The sequence below is a fragment of the Tursiops truncatus genome, chromosome 9 (genome assembly GCF_011762595.2).
Source record: "Tursiops truncatus isolate mTurTru1 chromosome 9, mTurTru1.mat.Y, whole genome shotgun sequence".
Taxonomy (NCBI): Eukaryota; Metazoa; Chordata; class Mammalia; order Artiodactyla; family Delphinidae; genus Tursiops; species Tursiops truncatus.
Genome location: NC_047042.1, coordinates 93,839,113 through 93,856,154, shown reverse-complemented (window position 1 = coordinate 93,856,154; position 17,042 = coordinate 93,839,113). Strand labels below are relative to the sequence as shown.

General features: G+C 51.6%; 1 protein-coding gene across 1 annotated transcript in view; it reads right to left on the bottom strand.

The window, feature by feature from the left end:
• CLCN1 (chloride voltage-gated channel 1) overlaps positions 1 to 12,403 on the bottom strand; it is a 33,332-nt gene extending 20,929 nt beyond the window's left edge. Inside the window, exons 1-7 of the mRNA XM_033863394.2 lie at positions 12,190 to 12,403; positions 8,898 to 9,018; positions 8,369 to 8,500; positions 7,642 to 7,770; positions 7,274 to 7,407; positions 6,002 to 6,079; positions 4,902 to 4,980 (exon numbers count right to left, since the gene is read on the bottom strand). Coding sequence (XP_033719285.1) covers positions 4,902 to 4,980; positions 6,002 to 6,079; positions 7,274 to 7,407; positions 7,642 to 7,770; positions 8,369 to 8,500; positions 8,898 to 9,018; positions 12,190 to 12,369 — 853 coding nt within the window. The 5' untranslated portion in view covers positions 12,370 to 12,403. The remainder of the gene's footprint in view (positions 1 to 4,901; positions 4,981 to 6,001; positions 6,080 to 7,273; positions 7,408 to 7,641; positions 7,771 to 8,368; positions 8,501 to 8,897; positions 9,019 to 12,189) is intronic.
• Between the last annotated feature and the right edge of the window lie 4,639 nt (positions 12,404 to 17,042).

The window sequence follows — 17,042 nt, the reverse complement described above, 5'->3', positions numbered from 1 at the left end:
GCTGCAACTAGAGAAAGCCCGCGTGCAGCAACGAAGACACAAAGCAGCCAAAAATAAGTAAAGGAAAAAAAAAGATGCAAAGAAAATAGTCTTTAAACATACCAAGAATCAGGGAATAGACTGTGATTAGATGCAAAGAAAAAACTTACAAGAGAATTACCTAACACCTGGCTAAGCCTCATTTTTATCGGAAATGAAGAAGGAAAACAAGGAAATGCAGCCCATAATTCGATGAATGGAGAAGAGGCCCAGACCTAGGAAAGCCCGTGAACTAGATAAGGTTCGTCTCCCCTTGCTCTCTGCGAGAATGGCTGCTGGCCAGCCCAAGACCCCCAGCCCTCTCCTCCGTAGGTGACAGTCAGCGATGATAGGAAGTCATTTATGCCAAGGGAGTGTGGTTACTTCCTCGTGGAGGAGCTGCTGCATCTGGACAGGGATCCCTCATGGTTAGCTCAATGGCGCCTTCTCTGGGAAGGTATCCCCCATCCCCCTCCGCAGGTAAAAACAGTCCTTCCCTTCCCTTGTTCTCTCGGAATTCTGGACTATCAGAGCACTTAGCACTTTCAGGTATAGTTATTTATTTACATCTCTGAGTTCCCCCAGGATTGAAAGTTCCTTGGAACCCAACACCTAACACAGTGCCTGGTACATAATCAGGGCTCGAGGCCTGTTCTACGGATGCACAGAAAGGAGAGGGGAGAGGGGGACGGGAAAGGAAGAAAGAGAGCAGAAGAGAATAGATGGGGGGCATTTCAGAAAGCAGGGAATCTGAGGGACAGAGCTTTGCTAACCACCTCTTGCCCCTGCTCCCCAAATCTTATCCGGTAAGGCAGCTGTTTCCTTGGCCTAAAAGGACTTGACACAGTGGGGAGTCAGGTAGAGCAAGTCTCTCCTTTTCTTTTCTTTCTTTTTTTTTTTTTTTTGCGGTACGCGGGCCTCTCACTGCTGTGGCCTCTCCCGTTGCGGAGCACAGGCTCCGGACGCGCAGGCTCAGCGGCCATGGCTCACGGGCCCAGCCGCTCCGCGGCATGTGGGATCCTCCCGGGCCGGGGCACGAACCCGCGTCCCCTGCATCGGCAGGCGGACTCCCAACCACTGCGCCACCAGGGAAGCCCCTCTCCTTTTCTTTACCAGTAACAAAACCAAAGTCGGCTTTGATTTGTCAGATGTAAACTATCCAACTCATGAATGGTTTACGACCAGTTTTTGAAATCCTAGGCTAGATTTTCTTTCCTGCGATGTGGTTCTGGGACACCTTCTCTAACAGTCTGTCACTGTGTACTTCGGAGCGAGAGCTCATTTTCATATTCGCCTGAGCCAGACAGAAAATGTGCTGCTAAGAGGAAACAAAGCATTAAAAACACAAACAGCATTTGGAAACTCTCTAGTCTCCTAGGTTCTGTAATATTGCTCTCTTTCCCACCCTGAAGGCTCCTCTCTGCCTTCTCCCTGGCGCCTTTGCCTCTGCCCAGCCAGCGCCTTGTCCTTGGTCTCCAACAATTGCTACTCATAGACACACTTTCTCGATTTCATTCATGCCCATGGCTTCAACTACCACCTCCATGCTAACCTACTGGTTAACAAAGCAATGCTTTCAGCTCAGTTCCTGAACCTCAGACTCATCAAGCCAGCTGCCTATTTGGTATCACTTGGAGACACCACGGGAACTTCAAATGCAACGTATTCAAAGTGAAATGTATCAGCTCCCCCAGACCTGTTTCACTTCCTATATTCCCTATCTTTTTTTTTTTTTTTTGCGGTACGCGGGCCTCTCACTGCTGTGGCCTCTCCCGTTGTGGAGCACAGGCTCCGGACGCGCAGGCTCAGCGGCCATGGCTCACGGGCCCAGCCGCTACGCGGCATGTGGGATCTTCCCGGACCGGGGCTCGAACCCGCGTCCCCTGCATCGGCAGGCGGACTCTCAACCACTGCGCCACCAGGGAAGCCCCCTATATTCCCTATCTTGCTTGCAGCATCACTATCCACACCATTTCCCTCGTTGTAAAATTGGAAGTTAGCGTAGATTCCTCCTCCTTTCTTACCTTTCACATCCTCACATAAATCAGCCACCAGGTCCCATCGATTTTATTTTCTATCACCCATATATATCATCCTGTTCTCTGTCTCTTCTGCCTCTGCCCAGTTCAGTCTCTCATTATCTAGCATCAGGACTATGACAATAGTCTTCTTGTTAATCTTGGATAAATCCTGTTAATCCACAGGCCAGTTCTATCCTGCACAGATTTGCCAGAGTTGGCCACGTCACTTCCTTATTTGAAATTCTTCCATGGCTCCCCTTCACCTGTGACAGCGTTCCCCAAAGTCAGGTCCATGAGATACTATGAGTTCCATAAGAAGGTCCTTGCAAAAAGAATTCTGTGGGAAATGCTACACTTGGGATATTCACAATACATGTCAGCATATCAAACGTTCTGATAACTCTTCCAGTTTAAAAAACTACCCTTTGGGGTTTCCCTGGTGGCGCAGTGGTTGGGAGTCCGCCTGCCGATGCAGGGGGCACAGGTTCGTTTCCCAGTCCAGGAAGATCCCACATGCAGCGGAGCGGCTGGGCCCGTGAGCCATGGCCGCTGAGCCTGCGCGTCCCGAGCCTGTGCTCCGCAACGGGAGAGGCCACAACAGTGAGAGGCCCGCGTACTGCAAAAACAAAAAAACTACCTTTTGAACCCAGTATTTTTCAACTTATCTTATCTTGGAACACTGTTTAAGGGTTATGTCTGTTAACACCATGAACTGTGTTCCATAAAACACATTGGGGCTAATTCTAGCCTAGAGAATGAAATTGACATTCTTGTGCATTTCCTAGGAGGACCTTCATGATTCGGCCCCCAGGTACCTATCCAGACTCATTTCCTGTCATTCCTTCCCCTGTATCCTCTAGAAATGCACATATATGTTAATTTTAGTCCCTTACATCTTGACTTTGCAATGCTGTCTCCTCTCTCTCCAGAATATCTTCCTCGCACTTTGCCCAGGCTGCCACTGGGACGCTTCTTGAGTGAAGTGTGATGGTCTGCTTGCCTTTCTGTCCACCCTTTCAGCCGTGGGTACCTGAGAGCACAGGAACCAGCACAGCGCCCAGAGGGCTCACGGCAGAGGGCACATATGGAAGCTAAAACATATTTGCCATTTTAGCCAAACAGTGAAGCAAATTTCTTTCATCGGTGTAAGGAATTAAGAGTTGAACATATAGTGAATAAATTATTCTAATTTTTAAATTTTAGAATTAGTCTATGTTCATAAAATAAAGGCAATCAAGTAATGTTATCTGCAAATTCATTTAATATTTGCCACTTATTACAAACATCCTGAAAACAGCATTTTGACTTTTCAATGCTTCACATTTTCTCAGGAGCCACGTTTTATCTGTAACTTTTCTATTTGCCTCTCCCGTTCTCTACACGGGATCATGAAGAACCTTCCTCATTCACCCCAGAAATTCTAGTTTTATGCAAACAATTCATATTCTCTTCACTTTAAAAGAATCTGATTAGAAACAAAAACAAAACAAAATGCTACCTTTCTAAAAACGTTCTTCAGACCTTCTGGATTTGTAAGACAAAAGACCAAATAAAGGTGAAAGCGGGTATAAATGCAAGTGTGAACATTTAACGTGTGCAGAAATTCAAACACACGACCCTTCACTGGCTGATGACTATGACTTTAATGACAAGAGCTGACAACAAAAGTGCAAACAGGATGCCAGCTGACGTGTTCGCTGACATTGGTTCAGTGTCAGTTCAAGTGAGCATGGTACGTTTTCATTAACTGTACACGTTTATCCATATATCGTTCCTGAGCCAAGTCATCTTAGTTTCCTGAAGACTCCTCTGTGCAAGGACTGATTACGTGTTCATAATTGAAAGACACCTCTAACAGCTGGTGCGTTTAAGAAGCATATGCCTTTCCTGCAGTTTTGCTTCTCAGATTGTCAACATGATGTCTTTTTTATCACCAATGAATCCAATGAATGATCTTTATAATCCTTGCTCTGTTAATCTGGTTATAACTGTTATCAATGAGTAAATAAACAGATACAACAGCTTTCTCTGACCATGCCCACTTGTTAGTTATTCAAGACAAGGAAAATAATCTGAAAGGTTACCCTATGTCTAACATTAGTAGAAAGAGCTAAACTCAATCTTAAATTGCTGGCAAGGAAAAACGACACTTTACTTCCACCTGTAGTCCTCATTTAAAGCTGATTATTGGGACTTCCCTGGCGGTCCAGTGGTTAAGACTCCACGTTCCCAATGAAGGGGGCACAGGTTTGATCCCTGGTCGGGGGACTAAGATCCCGCATGCCCCAAAGCGCGGCCAAAAAATAAAAATAAAGCTGACCATTAATCTAAGTAAGGTCCGCCTAAACTTCTGTGTCATTAACAACATACAACCAAAGGTAAGTCTTCCCTTGGAGAAGAAAATACACAGAGGTGTCAATTATACTTCAATTAAAAACAATGACAAAAATGAATTATTCAAGAGCAAAAAACCAAGAGGAACATCCACAGGAGTCCCCTGTTAGAAGATGTAATAAGTGAAAGGCAAAAATATCCAACAATACGAAGGGTTTTAATATAAGTACGGGACCCATAAAGGCTGCCTCGTTTTTCCTTCCTGGCTCTACCACTTATTAACAGGATGACCTTGCTCAAGTCACTAACTCTCCCTCTCTTCCTTAATGTAGATCTCATCCAGCTTTGGACAGGAAGGGATGTAAAGTCCTTAGAACACTGCCCGCGCATAGTAAATGCTCACTAAAAGCTATTCTTGCTTTACTCTTGTTTTCACTGCTCATAATAGAACTTGGGGATGCTGACGAAAACTGTTTTGGGAGTAAGACCAGGCAAGTGGACAGACGCAGGCGGGGGTAAATCACTTGCCTCCAAGCGGTGTCCCAAAGCAACAGCCGACTCCTACTGCACAGCCCACGGTCAGCATGTCAGTGTAATAGTATGGCTGCTACTGGGGGAGACACAGACAAAGAGCCAGATGGGAAGGATGGGCAGGGGGGCAGAAGAGGAAAGGACAACAGGCAAGGTGGGGAATAAAGAAGGAGCGGCTTAAGTCACAGGGAATCACAGTGGCCCCGTCTCCCCCCTGCGATCCCAGGCCAAGAGAAACTCAAGTTAGTTTGGCAAACAGGAAGTGATCTCCTAGCACAAGGTCAAACATAGAAAATGAAATAAATGTTAGGCAAATATATGGAAGGAAGGTCAGCCAATCAATGGTCACCAGAGAGGGGCTGGAGATGGGGACAATCACGGCAAGAAGTGTCAATAGCAAGAGAGACAGGAAAGGACTTCAGACAAACAGCACCAATAAGGCCGGCAAGAAACAGCCACCAGCCTCAAAAGAACAGACAGCTCTCTGGTAAAAAAAAAAAAAAAAGCGCGGGTGCCTGGAGTCCAGGGCCTGTGATCCAGGGTCACACCCTGAAGGCCCACCCACCAGTCCCTTCCGCGAGCACCCCTCTCCACCCCAAAGCTTGTGGCAACCGCTCCAACCCCTCGGGCCACCGGGGTAGGGAGGAAGTGGGACTTGCCTCCGACAGGGGCTGCAAAGCAGCATCCCACGCCCACCGCGCAGGCCGACACCAGGAGATCAAGCTGCCCAGGCACAGTCTGCAACAGAGAAGCTCGCGGCCAGGGCGGGGGAGCGCGCACGAGACGGGGTGGAGGGGCAGAAACAACAAAGGGACGGGGCGGCACCGGAGGGGAACTGACACCCGGGCGGCTGAGGAGCGGACCACGTGCCGAGCCCCGATGCGGGGGCAGGGATCGGGGTGGGGGTGGGGGGCGTCAAGGAACGGGTACAGGCTAAACAGCGGCATCGCGTGGCTGCAGTAGGCGGGTGGCGCCACGTGTGTGGGGACGAGGGAGCGTGGGTTAGCGCAGTGCCCGGCTCAGCATCACGGCCAAGGCAGCCCTGCCCCACCCGCCAGCGCGCACAGCCCCAGCTCCTTTTGCCTTCTCAGCCTTACCTCGTACACCCCACAGAGCACGGACATGAACTTGCTGAGGACAGCGGCGCAGATGCTGGCAATGTGGACAAAAGGGCCCTGAGAGAGAGGAGGGGGACGAGGGGTCAGGGGCAGGGGGCCGGATGGGGGGCTTGGCGGCATTCTTGGACAGACATTGGTTGCTCCAGGCACTGTACCAGGGGCTGGAAATACAGACGTGAGCAAGATAGAGGTTCTGCCTTCGCAGAGCTTCATCCCAGGGAGGAAGGGGGGTGATACACCAGCATATTATCATTTCAGAAGATGTCCCCCGCTCGCCACGAGAGAAAGCCCCCGCTCAGCAACGAAGACCCAACGCAGCCATAAATACATATATACATACATACATACATTTGTTTCAAAAAAAAAGGGAGAAAAAGGAAATGCTAGGGGCTAAGAAGAAATTGAGGGAGGGTCAGAGGAGAGAGACAGAGACAGGAAAACTGAGGGTGGGATGGGGAAGGTCACAACTGAGTAAGGCCTTGATGGAAATGAGGCATGAGCCGCTTGGGCACCGGGAAGGAGAATGTTCCAGGCTGAGGGGACAGCAAGTGCAGGAGCCCCACGGGGGGGGGGGGGGCAGGCTCGAGCAGTTGAGTGGCAGGAAGTGCCTGTCACTCAAGTTCGGGGGAAGAGGGGCAGCCTGATCCCCACAGCCCCCCTAGGCCCCAGGAATAAGTGTGGACCTCATTTGAAGAGGAATGGAAAGCCATTCAAGTTCCTGACCAGAGGGCAGACATTCCTGATTCCATTTTGAAAAGATAACTCTGGCTGCAGGGGGGGGCGAGAAGGTACAGGAGCATAACCTTGGAAAAAAACAGCCTCTTTTAGGTCTCAGTTTTCACAGAATGTGTCTGGATTGTCTCTAAGGCAGTGGTTCTCAACTGGGGGAGATTTTGCCCCCAGGGGACCTTTGGCAATGTCTGGAGACATTCTGATTGTCACAGCGGGGGTTGGGGGCGGGGAGAGGACGGCTGCTGGCATGTAGGGGGTAGAGGCCAGGGAGGCTGCTAGTCGTCCTACAATGTACGGGACGGCCCCCCAGAACCAAGACTTACTCAGCCCCAAATGCCCACTGTGCCCAGGATGCGAGATTCTGCTCTAAGGTGCTCCCAGCGCTGATGAGGACCTTCCCATGTATCTCTCCTCCGGAATCCCCATGGTCCACGGCTGCCCCCGGAGCTCCCTCTAGACTCAGTGCCGCCCTCTGCCTGAGGACCTGCCTAGCTCACCCCACAGTAACTGGAGTCCTACCTCTTTCCCCACAGGGATGCCACTGCCCAGCCCCGCAGTCAGGGCCACAACCTTGGCCACGAAGGCCTTGAGGGTGAGATATTCCTTCAGGACAACCCCGCGAAGTATTGTCTTCATTTCAGGGATTCCAGAGCCTAAAAGGGTTTTTAAAAAAACGATTGTGTGCAGGTTCAAGCTGGAGGTTAAGGGTAGACGGACATCCAGATAGTGGACATGGGGGTGGGGCGAGAGGTCTATGGGGGGAGGACAGTAGCAAAGCGGCAAAAGGACTGGCAGGGGGGTGGGGGAGGGAGGGAGGGGAGCGCGAGGTCTACAGGCCAATGAGATTCTGCTGGATTATGTTGATGGCATGATGGGGAAGTTCTCACCGACAGCCTGGGGAGAGATGAGGTGGCAGAAGAGGGCACTGAAGAGGATGAGGACGAGTGGGAAGCTGACCCAGACCAGGAACTGCAGAGGCAGGTTGGGCTGCATCTGGTAGTAGGTCCACTTGTAGGCTGCAGAGACAGGCGTCTGGGCTTAGTCCTATGTGGATGGCATGTTGCTGCCATCCCACCCTCGCGGCATGGAACAGCGTGCTAGGAGCGTGCTCCCGCCATGGCTGTCCCGTTCGACCTCAGAGATGGCACTGTTCTCATCTGACACAGTGGGGGGGGGTCTAAGCTGGGGGATGAGACGTGACCCGTTCAAGTTCCCACCACTTGTAGGAGGTCAAGTGGGCGCCAGTGCAGCAAACCACACTCTGTGGGCACGTCATTGGAGGCTGTGGCTCACCCAACCACCCCGGTTAACCTGGCACTGAGCGGCTCCTGGGACTCCAGGTGTTTCCAGTTGCCTGAACTGAAAAGTCCTAGGAGAGCTAGGACAAGTTGGTCACCCTGTGAGAGGGGTCCCCACAGCTTGGCTGGTAGCAGGTGGGAGGGGCAGAAAAAATGGATCTGGGTCTGGGTCTGGTCTCATCCTGGGCCAGAGCTACACCTGATCTCCTCTGTGCCCCATCCTCCTCCCAAAGCCCCCCCAGCTTACCCTAGGTCGAAACTCTAGAACAACTGCAGTATGGGGAGGGCTGAGGGCAAAGGGCCAGGTTAAACCTACCCTGAAGGGTTTTGGCACTGACATAATCCATGCACCAGCTAACCAGAGCCATAAGCAGCCCCAGAAGCAGCAGAAAGATCCAGTCTTCCCCTAATTTTCTTCTCATCACGAGTCCCAGACGGTGGATACAACCTAGGAAAAGAAAGTAAAGGGGAGCAGGTAACCAGTCACTACTGTGTGTGTGTGGCTGAGGACGGGACGTGCAGGGCCCTCGGGGTCTTGTCTCTATGTCTCATTCCCTGAGTTTCTTCTCACTGCTCTGCCCTTCAGAAGGCACCAAAGTCCAATTCCCCATTGGCTACTTGATTCCTTTCTAAACCCTAGTTTCTTGGGGCTGCGTGGAAGGGATAGTAGGAAGGCAGAGTGAGAAGGACATGGGAGCCATGTCTTCTCCTTAATACCTGGAGGAGGGCTTTGGTGTGCGTGTGGGGATGGCGAGCCAGAAATATGCAGCACGTCTTCTGAGCTAGTGTCCTAATCCCTGTACCTCCTTGCATTGCACATTCCTTTATCCCCCGGTCCCCATCACCTTGACATTTAGAATAGTGATCCTCTTCCGTGCTGTCCATGGAAGCACTGGAGTCCATCGTCTTGGGCATCCCCGTGTCCTGCTCGTTGTCTGAGAACTGCGCTTTGTGATGGCCATAGATCTGGACAGAGGGAGATGGGAAAGGTCTGTCTTGTTGAAGAGTTAAAAGAAATAGAGGGAAGCATATAGATCCACAGATAAAACAAACAAACAGCTTTTAAAAATCCTGGGTGTTGGGCTTCCCTGGTGGCGCAGTGGTTGAGAGTCCACCTGCCGATGCGGGGGACACGGGTTCGAGCCCCGGTCCGGGAAGATAACACACGCCGCGGAGCGGCTGGGCCCGTGAGCCATGGCCGCTGAGCCTGCGCGTCTGGAGCCTGTGCTCCGCAACGGGAGAGGCCACAACAGCGAGAGGCCCGCGTGCCGCAAAAAAAATAAATAAATAAAAATAAAATAAAATCCTGGGTGTTGAGGGCCTTGGGCAGGGTCACTTTGTGGTTATCCGTGCCCTCCACTCCCCATTCTCCGCCTGCACTTTTCCCACTCCTCACCCTTGTCTATCCATCCACACCTTTGCACATCTGTAGTCATCTTGGTCAACAGCAGCCTTCATCAAGGGGACCAATTTCTACTCTGAAGTAGGGATACAAAAACTGTGCTGAGGGCTTTCCTGGTGGCGCAGTGGTTAAGAATCCACCTGCCAGTGCAGGGGACACAGGTTCGAGCCCTGGTCCGGGAAGATCCCACATGCCGCGGAGCAACTAAGCCCATGCGCCACAGCTACTGAGCCTGCGCTCTACAGCCCGCGAGCCGCTACTACTGAAGCCTGCGCGCCTAGAGCCCGTGCTCCACAACAAGAGAAGCCACCGCAATGAGAAGCCGGCACCACGACGAAGAGTAGCCCCTGCTCGCCACAACTGGAGAAAGCCCGTGCACAGCAATGAACACCCGATGTAGCCAGAAATACATACATACATACTTATATACATAAATGTATTTTTTTAAAAAACTGCTGATACTGGGCATCTGCATCAATTACATGTTTTTGTGTCACTGCTTCCTGTGTCTCAGCCTCTCTCTTGTTTCCCCAGACCCCTCACACTGATGTGGACGGGGTAAGGAAAGACCAGCAGGTGACTCTTCGTTGCTCTTGGCCTTGCTGTGTCTAGCTTCAATGAGGCCCCTCAGTTGCCCTGCCAGGCTTAGAGAAAGCCCATCTACCTCCCCTTCCTGTGCTCAAATGCACAAACTGGACTCAGCCCGGATAAAGCAAGGCAGTCCGCTTCCTCCTGAAGTAGAGCTTGCGTGTTTGGGGTGTGCGTGTGTGTGTGTGTGTATGTGTGCAAGGTCTCTAACTGCCCCACCTCCACTGCACTAACTACGTCCTCTGGAGCCAGGGTCAGGCCAGGCCATGTTGCTGGTTCTGGGAGAGCCTGGGTGGAAGAGATCTGATTTCACAATACAAGAAGTAGAGTTTATGCCTGAGTCCTGGACAGGCACGCACTAATACCCGGCTCATGGCTCTTTCGTCTTCTGGGATGTGACTGAGAGAAGCCGTGTTTCCCTCTGTGCCCTACCTGGCCCCCGAGAGAAGACATTACCCACGGGGGGCCAGCACACGGGCTGCCTCAGCCCCCTTGGTTCCCAGGCTGGCGGAGACGAGAAGAGGGTGCTCCATGCCAAACTGGGCTGGGAAACACTGAAAGAGCCGGATCTGTGCTGGCTGGACCAGTGTGCACCAGTCGAGCAGGGCTGGGGGGGCAGGGAGAAGGCAAGCCTGAAAGCATTCGCAGCGTCCAGATTCCTTAACAAAAACACCCGTGTGTGGGGGGCTGGGGCTGGGGCTGGGAGGATGGGTGAAGCGATGCTGACAAAATACTGATGACTGACCGTCGGGCAAGGGGTACTTGGGCATTCATTACGCCGCTCTTTCTGTTTTTGTATGAGTGTGAAATTTCCATAATAAAATTTAAACAGAGGAAAACTTAAGTCCAAACTCCCCTTCTTTGCTTTCAGGGCCCTTTGGAACCCTACTTCCCAAGTCACCTCAGCATTCCGTTGCAACAGGAAGCTTCGCGCTAGTGTACCTGGTTTCCTCACTGTCACCAGAAGATCCCATAACTGCACCTTTACGCAAGTCGTCATCCCACCCAGACCGCCTACACGGTGACAGTGAGCCCAGGGCCACGAGCAGAGGTCTTTCTGTCCAACCCCACACAGTGTTCCAGGGTCCCCTCCTCCAGGAAGCCCTCTCTGACTCACCATTGGAGCCTCTGCTGGCTTTTGTGTCCCGGTCCCCACCTGATTCTCCGGGGCTGCCCTTACCCACCACCCTCGGGATGGATCCGGGCTGAGACGCGGATCCTCTTGACCCCGGCGCTGAGATCACCAGCCCAGGCCAGCCCTCAGTTTCCCCGTCCTGTCTAGACCCCGTAAACTAGAGGAACCACGGTCCACCCCCTCGTTGGCTAAAACACTGTTAAATCTTGATTTCCTGGTCCTCCTGACAGGTTCCATCCTGTCGCTCTCTGCATGCACAGCCACTCGCTAATCCTAACCTGTGTATTTATCTGCGACAAGCTCCCAGCCTGTCTTTCAGCGGTGCTCATCCCATTGCCCATTCCTAGATGTCTAGAAGCCCTGGGGGATATCTATCCCTGGACATCCCTAATTAGTTCACAAGCCCCTCTCTCTGGGTACAGATCTCTGTACCTGTCCAGGTGCCTGCCATTTCATTGGTTCTTAATTAATCCTCCCACCTGAAAGTTTGATTATATTTCTTCTGCTCGTTTGACACTGGTCTACCTTTGATCACTGATATGCAATTCAGTCCATTTTCTCCACTCATCCCAACTCTTCTGCCTTCTGCAGAAGTGCTGATTTGTGTGTGTCCTGCCGAGGGTGGGGAGGGAGAAATCCGGTGGTGTCTGCGTGCGGGTGAGGGTGTAAGGACAGCTCACGCACACAGAGGTGTGGTCCCCTCTGCCACTCACCTCGTGTGGGTTACGTAAGCACGAGCTCGTCATGCATGTGTGGCTCTGCCCTCTCCCCCCAGGATTCGGGGGTTCTGTTAGTAAAGCTTGTGTTAAAGTACCCGTGTATCTCTGTATAAGGAGCTCACAAGGCTGAACCCAGACTTTTGAAGAATGTTCATATTTTGAACACATGACTGTGTACTTTTTCAAGTTAAAAAGATCACAGTGCTCCCTCTTTTCACCTGATTCCTCTTTGCCCCCAGTCCATGGTACCACCGTCTCCTCGAATCCACCGCCCCCTCCCCTTAGGACTTTACCTGTGTGGGGCGGGCGTTGGGACGGGAGCCTGCATCCCTCCGGAGCCTGTGCTGCAGGCCGCCACTCTTGGAGGGCAGTCCGTAGCTGGTGCAGTGTTCAAAGGGCATGTACTGGTACTGGGGGGCGCTACCCCACCAGCTGGGCTCGGCCCCATGCCTCTGGGACCCAGATGGCTCCATGCTCCCTCCCCCAGCCAGACCTCTGCCTGCTTGTCCCTGCCCTCCCCCCAGTACAGCTCCTTAAGCCTGCCCTCCTGCCTGTCCCCAAGGCGTCTGGGGCAGCGTGCCCACCCCCAGCTATTTATAGCCATCTCTCCGTCACATGACACCCCCCCCCCCCCAGCCACATTTGATCTGCTTGGGGTCGAAGCAGGTGTGAGAGCCGTGTGGGGGAGGGGTTGGGATGAGAACCTGTGGGACAGCCCCGCAGGGAATTCCCTCAGCAGGGCCAGCACTGTCCCCCTCCTTAGTCACTAGGAGGCTCCCAGCCCCAAGCCACTGGTCCGGCTGTAAACACTGCCCAGACCAGGATGGAAAACGGCTTCGCATGCTCTCAGACCTGTGTGCTGCCCCGGGTCTGCCTCCTCTAAGCAACCCACCTCTTTTCTTCAGTCTGTGGGGACATGAGGGCTGAGGAGCTGGATGGAGTGGTCCTAGGGTCCCGAAGCACCGGGGGGCAGCTCACCTGGCAGAGTAACCGGCGCCTCTCTGCCATCTTTCCCTGCGGGCTTGTTCCCGGCTCTGTGTCTTCCTGAGGTTTAGTTCTCATCTGTGGAACCAGCTCTCCCCCAACCCAGCCAGTGTTCGGCTTTCTCCTCCAGCTCTGCCTTTTCTGTCTGCCAGAGGCTGCTGGTGATGCTTTGGGGTCATCCCCTTGACCACACCTTCATCACCCCCTGGGTGTGGGACACAGGGGTAATAGCCTCGCGTTCTGGCATTTCTCCCACGTCCCAGACTGGTACACGTCAGCCACACCAGCAGCCTGGATGTACAGGGAGGGACTGAGCCTCCGTTTAGACCGTGGAGCATCCCTCGGAGGTCTATCAGGGCAGGTTAGATAACGGGGGAGAAGGGGAAGTGGGCCAGGGGAACGAGGGAGGCCGAGGAGGGAAGGGAAAGGGCGTTTCTCGCGATGAGCCCGACACACGTAAAAGATGACAGGGAAGTACTCTGATATTCTTCCCTTTTCAGGTCAATAAATAATTTTTGGCCAAGGCCAAACTACTCTATCTGGCATCACACTTTTTTTTAAACCAGTTTTCCTAGTACAGTCCTTCCCCTCTGAGCTCTTCACTATAGAAAAAAATTGATAAACGTGAGCCAATGTGTGGTTTAGGATTCATCCCCAAGTGAGGTCTGTCCCAGGACAGCCAACGTTCAGGGGCTGCAGGGTAGGCACACCAAACATCTGGGCTGCAATTACATTTTGTTCTAGGCTGAATGGGACTGTCCAAAGCAGGTGAGAAAATGAATTCCATTAAAAGTACCTTTTCTAACATAAATCTGAAGGCCTATAATCTACCCACGAAGATTAAAAATGTGTGATTTGAGGGCCTGGAGGTTCTGTAATATCTCACTCCTCTGCAGGCAGAATGTAAGAAAAGAGATCTAAGGGGATGGCGTGAGATGAAAGAAATACTTTCTTCATAAAGAAGATAGAATGCCGAAGTGCAATTATATTCTTTGCGGGGGGCTTCAGAAACAGAAAAGGTTTCCACGCCTTTGTGGAGTATGGCTCCCCTGAAGGTAGCCAGTTTCTGTAGGGGCGTCATAATCCTAAGAAACAAGTATCTAGGGCAATTGCAATTTCTTCACCGTTCCTGAGAAAATCAGGTCCTGGTTGTGGATTCCAAAATTTGAAGGCAGGGTTTGTTGGCACTGAGAAAACCCTCATACTCCACCAAGCCACCTAGAAGAACGAGCAGCAATTCTAAAAACCAGATTCTGAAATCACGAGGGTCGAGGAAGTCTGTAGCCGCTCGTGCTGGAGGGCAAGGATTTGAGAGGAATGATCTTGAGTCTGAGATTACAGCTAGTTAAAATCTCATGGGCTATCAGCCTGCAAGAGAGGAAAATAAAATGTAAACGGTGCCCCCCTCCATGCCAACACCCCATGGGTGACAGCGCTTAGGCTCTTAGTTGGAAGGCCAAAGATGGGTTTCTGGGGAGTTCTTTGAAAAGCTCCTAAATTTGGAAACAAATTCATAAGCATGCATTTATCTATGAGATATGTATACCGTATATGTATTCTTTTGGGGTTTTAAGTAGACTTTCTTGAGGTCCATGAGACTAGAAGGTTAAAACCTATAGGCTTATAGAATTTCTATTTGAAGAAATGTTGTTGAAATGACCATCTGGGTCACAGGTGCAAGGGAACGTGTGTTAGGGTATAGGTGGTCATGAACAAGCCAGCCCCTTGGCATCCCCACATCAATTTAAGCAGGAACTTTCTCCCTGGGTTAAACCCTTGTTTTCAGACTCCCACCTCTTCAAGTCTGGCCTCTCCAACCATTGCATGATACACCATTACATTCTCTCTAAGGCGCTTTCGGTCATGACTTCCCCTCTGCACATCCAGTCTAGCATGGAACCCATGACCACCTACTTGCTGAAACTTCACCTAGGCAACTGCAACTTCCTCTGAACACACTTTCCCTTTACAGTTGTCCTCACTGGCAGTCATTTCTCCTCTACTGCTTCTTGGACCTTGCCTTCCAGATCCTTCAAAAATCCCTGGTCCCTTCCCATACCTTGCATATGAGGCCTTCCCGAGAGCGCTGGACAGGGCTCTTTCTTTCTCCCCTTCTGTATTTTTGAACACGATACAGTACACTTTTTCCCTATTCTCTACCCCAAAAGGGCTAAGATGGAATAAAGTCTTTGGTCTCAGGCTCCTTCTCCCAGCTCAGTGGGAAAAATCTCTGGCCCCAAAAAGTGAGGAGGGAGAAAATCTCATGCTAAGAAAAAAGTCACAGAAGCAATATTGTTAGCTGAGAGCATGAACTCAAGTTGCCAGATTGTTTCCCATCCTGGCCTCCGTTTCCTCAGAGAGGCAGTAACTTAACGGGGTTACAGAGAGAAAAGAACGCACGTGAAAGTCATAGTGCCTGCCCCAAATGTTAACTTGTGTCATTAAACTGAAGTTTATTCTGTGAGATGGTTAACAGCCATCTCAGATGTCCAGAGAGGTAGGTGTACACATGCAGGTGGGCTATGGGGTTAACAGATGGTTAACAGATGTGTAATGTGCTAACCCTGTGGGATCCACCATGCATCCTCATAGGGTAGCATCCTTCATCCTTTTAAGGTAGCAATGATTTCCCTGTGTTTAGATAAGGGTGAGATTAGGTACCTTAGCCACGGTCTCTGATACCTTAAAAGGCCAAGCCACCATTTGCCATCTATTTAATTCTAGAGTCCATGTCCTTAAAGCTACATCTTTTTTTTTTTTTTTTTTGGATAATTGAAGTCTCTGAGCCTCATTTTCCACTTCTGAAAGAGAACCAGGGAGATGACGCCCTCCTGGCCTGTGGGAGGATGGTGTAGAGCTGCACAGCGCCTGGGAGATGCACTGAGCGCTCGGGCAACTAGAGCTGTTAGGAACCTCTTTGCCTCAGACCACTTTCCCCCTCTGCTCATATCCCATCTGCCCCATTTCTTCCTGTTTTCCTCTTCCCTATTACAGGAAACAGGATGGGGGAGGGCAGCAAACGGCCACCCCCAGCTCAGGGATGGGGTATAATTTTAGAAAATCCCCTGGCAGAGGGGACAGAGCTCTGAAATTCAACCTGATACCCTTATTCAAGGGTGGGGCAGGACGGACGTGGAATCCGGCTCAGCATATGCTGCTCTCTAATCCCCAACACACCGGCCTCCCAAACTGTTTCCTCCCACTATTCCAGTGCCCCTCCCTGGGGCTGTGTCTCCACCTCCCACCCCTGGAGAAGGTCCCTGGGTCCAGCCCGCTCCGCAGGTCAGTGCCCCTCCTCCACCCAGTGGTGTTTCAGCTCAGCTTCATCCCTGTTAACCCTTCCTCCTCTGGATTCCTGGACAAGCTTCCTTCCCCCAAGGTCCACGGCAGCTTCCTACCACAATGCTCCAACAGGACGTGTTAGCCCCCCGTAGCCCATCTGCATGCGTACACCCACCTCTCTGGGCGTAGACACACCACACACCAAGAACTCCCAGGTTACACAGCCCACTACTTAGACCTCTTCCATGCTGCCCGAGAATTCTCTTACGACCTATGCCCACCCTGGAAAACCTTAAATCCAAATCGGATCACGTGAGATCGGAAATTCTAGGATCCTCATCCTATTCTAGCTCAACCTGTTTCTCCAGCCTCCATCCCATAATCTAAGCAATCCAGAACTAACACTGCTTGCCAGTGACTCTTCCATCTCTTCTGACCATGAGGAGTCCCAGTGCTGGTAGCCATATTTTGGGGTTGCCTGTGGCCATGACAATGGAGATGGGCTCATCCAAGGTGTGGATCTGGTTGTATAAAAAAGATGTGGCAGGGCTTCCCTGGTGGCGCAATGGTTGAGAGTCCGCCTGCCAATGCAGGGGACACGGGTTCGTGCCCCGGTCCGGGAGGATCCCGCATGCCGTGGAGCGGCTGGGCCCGTGAGCCATGGCCGCTGAGCCTGCGCGTCCGGAGCCTGTGCTCCGCAACGGGAGAGGCCACAACAGTGAGAGGCCCGTGTACTGCAAAAAAATAAAAATAAAAAAGATCTGGCAGCAAAACAAGAGGTGTTCGGCTCTGGGTATGCCTTGTGAGGTGGTGAGAAACGCTGTAAGCTAAGGCAATGGAAGTAAGTGGGCTTTAGACACAGATTATCTACAGCTACAGA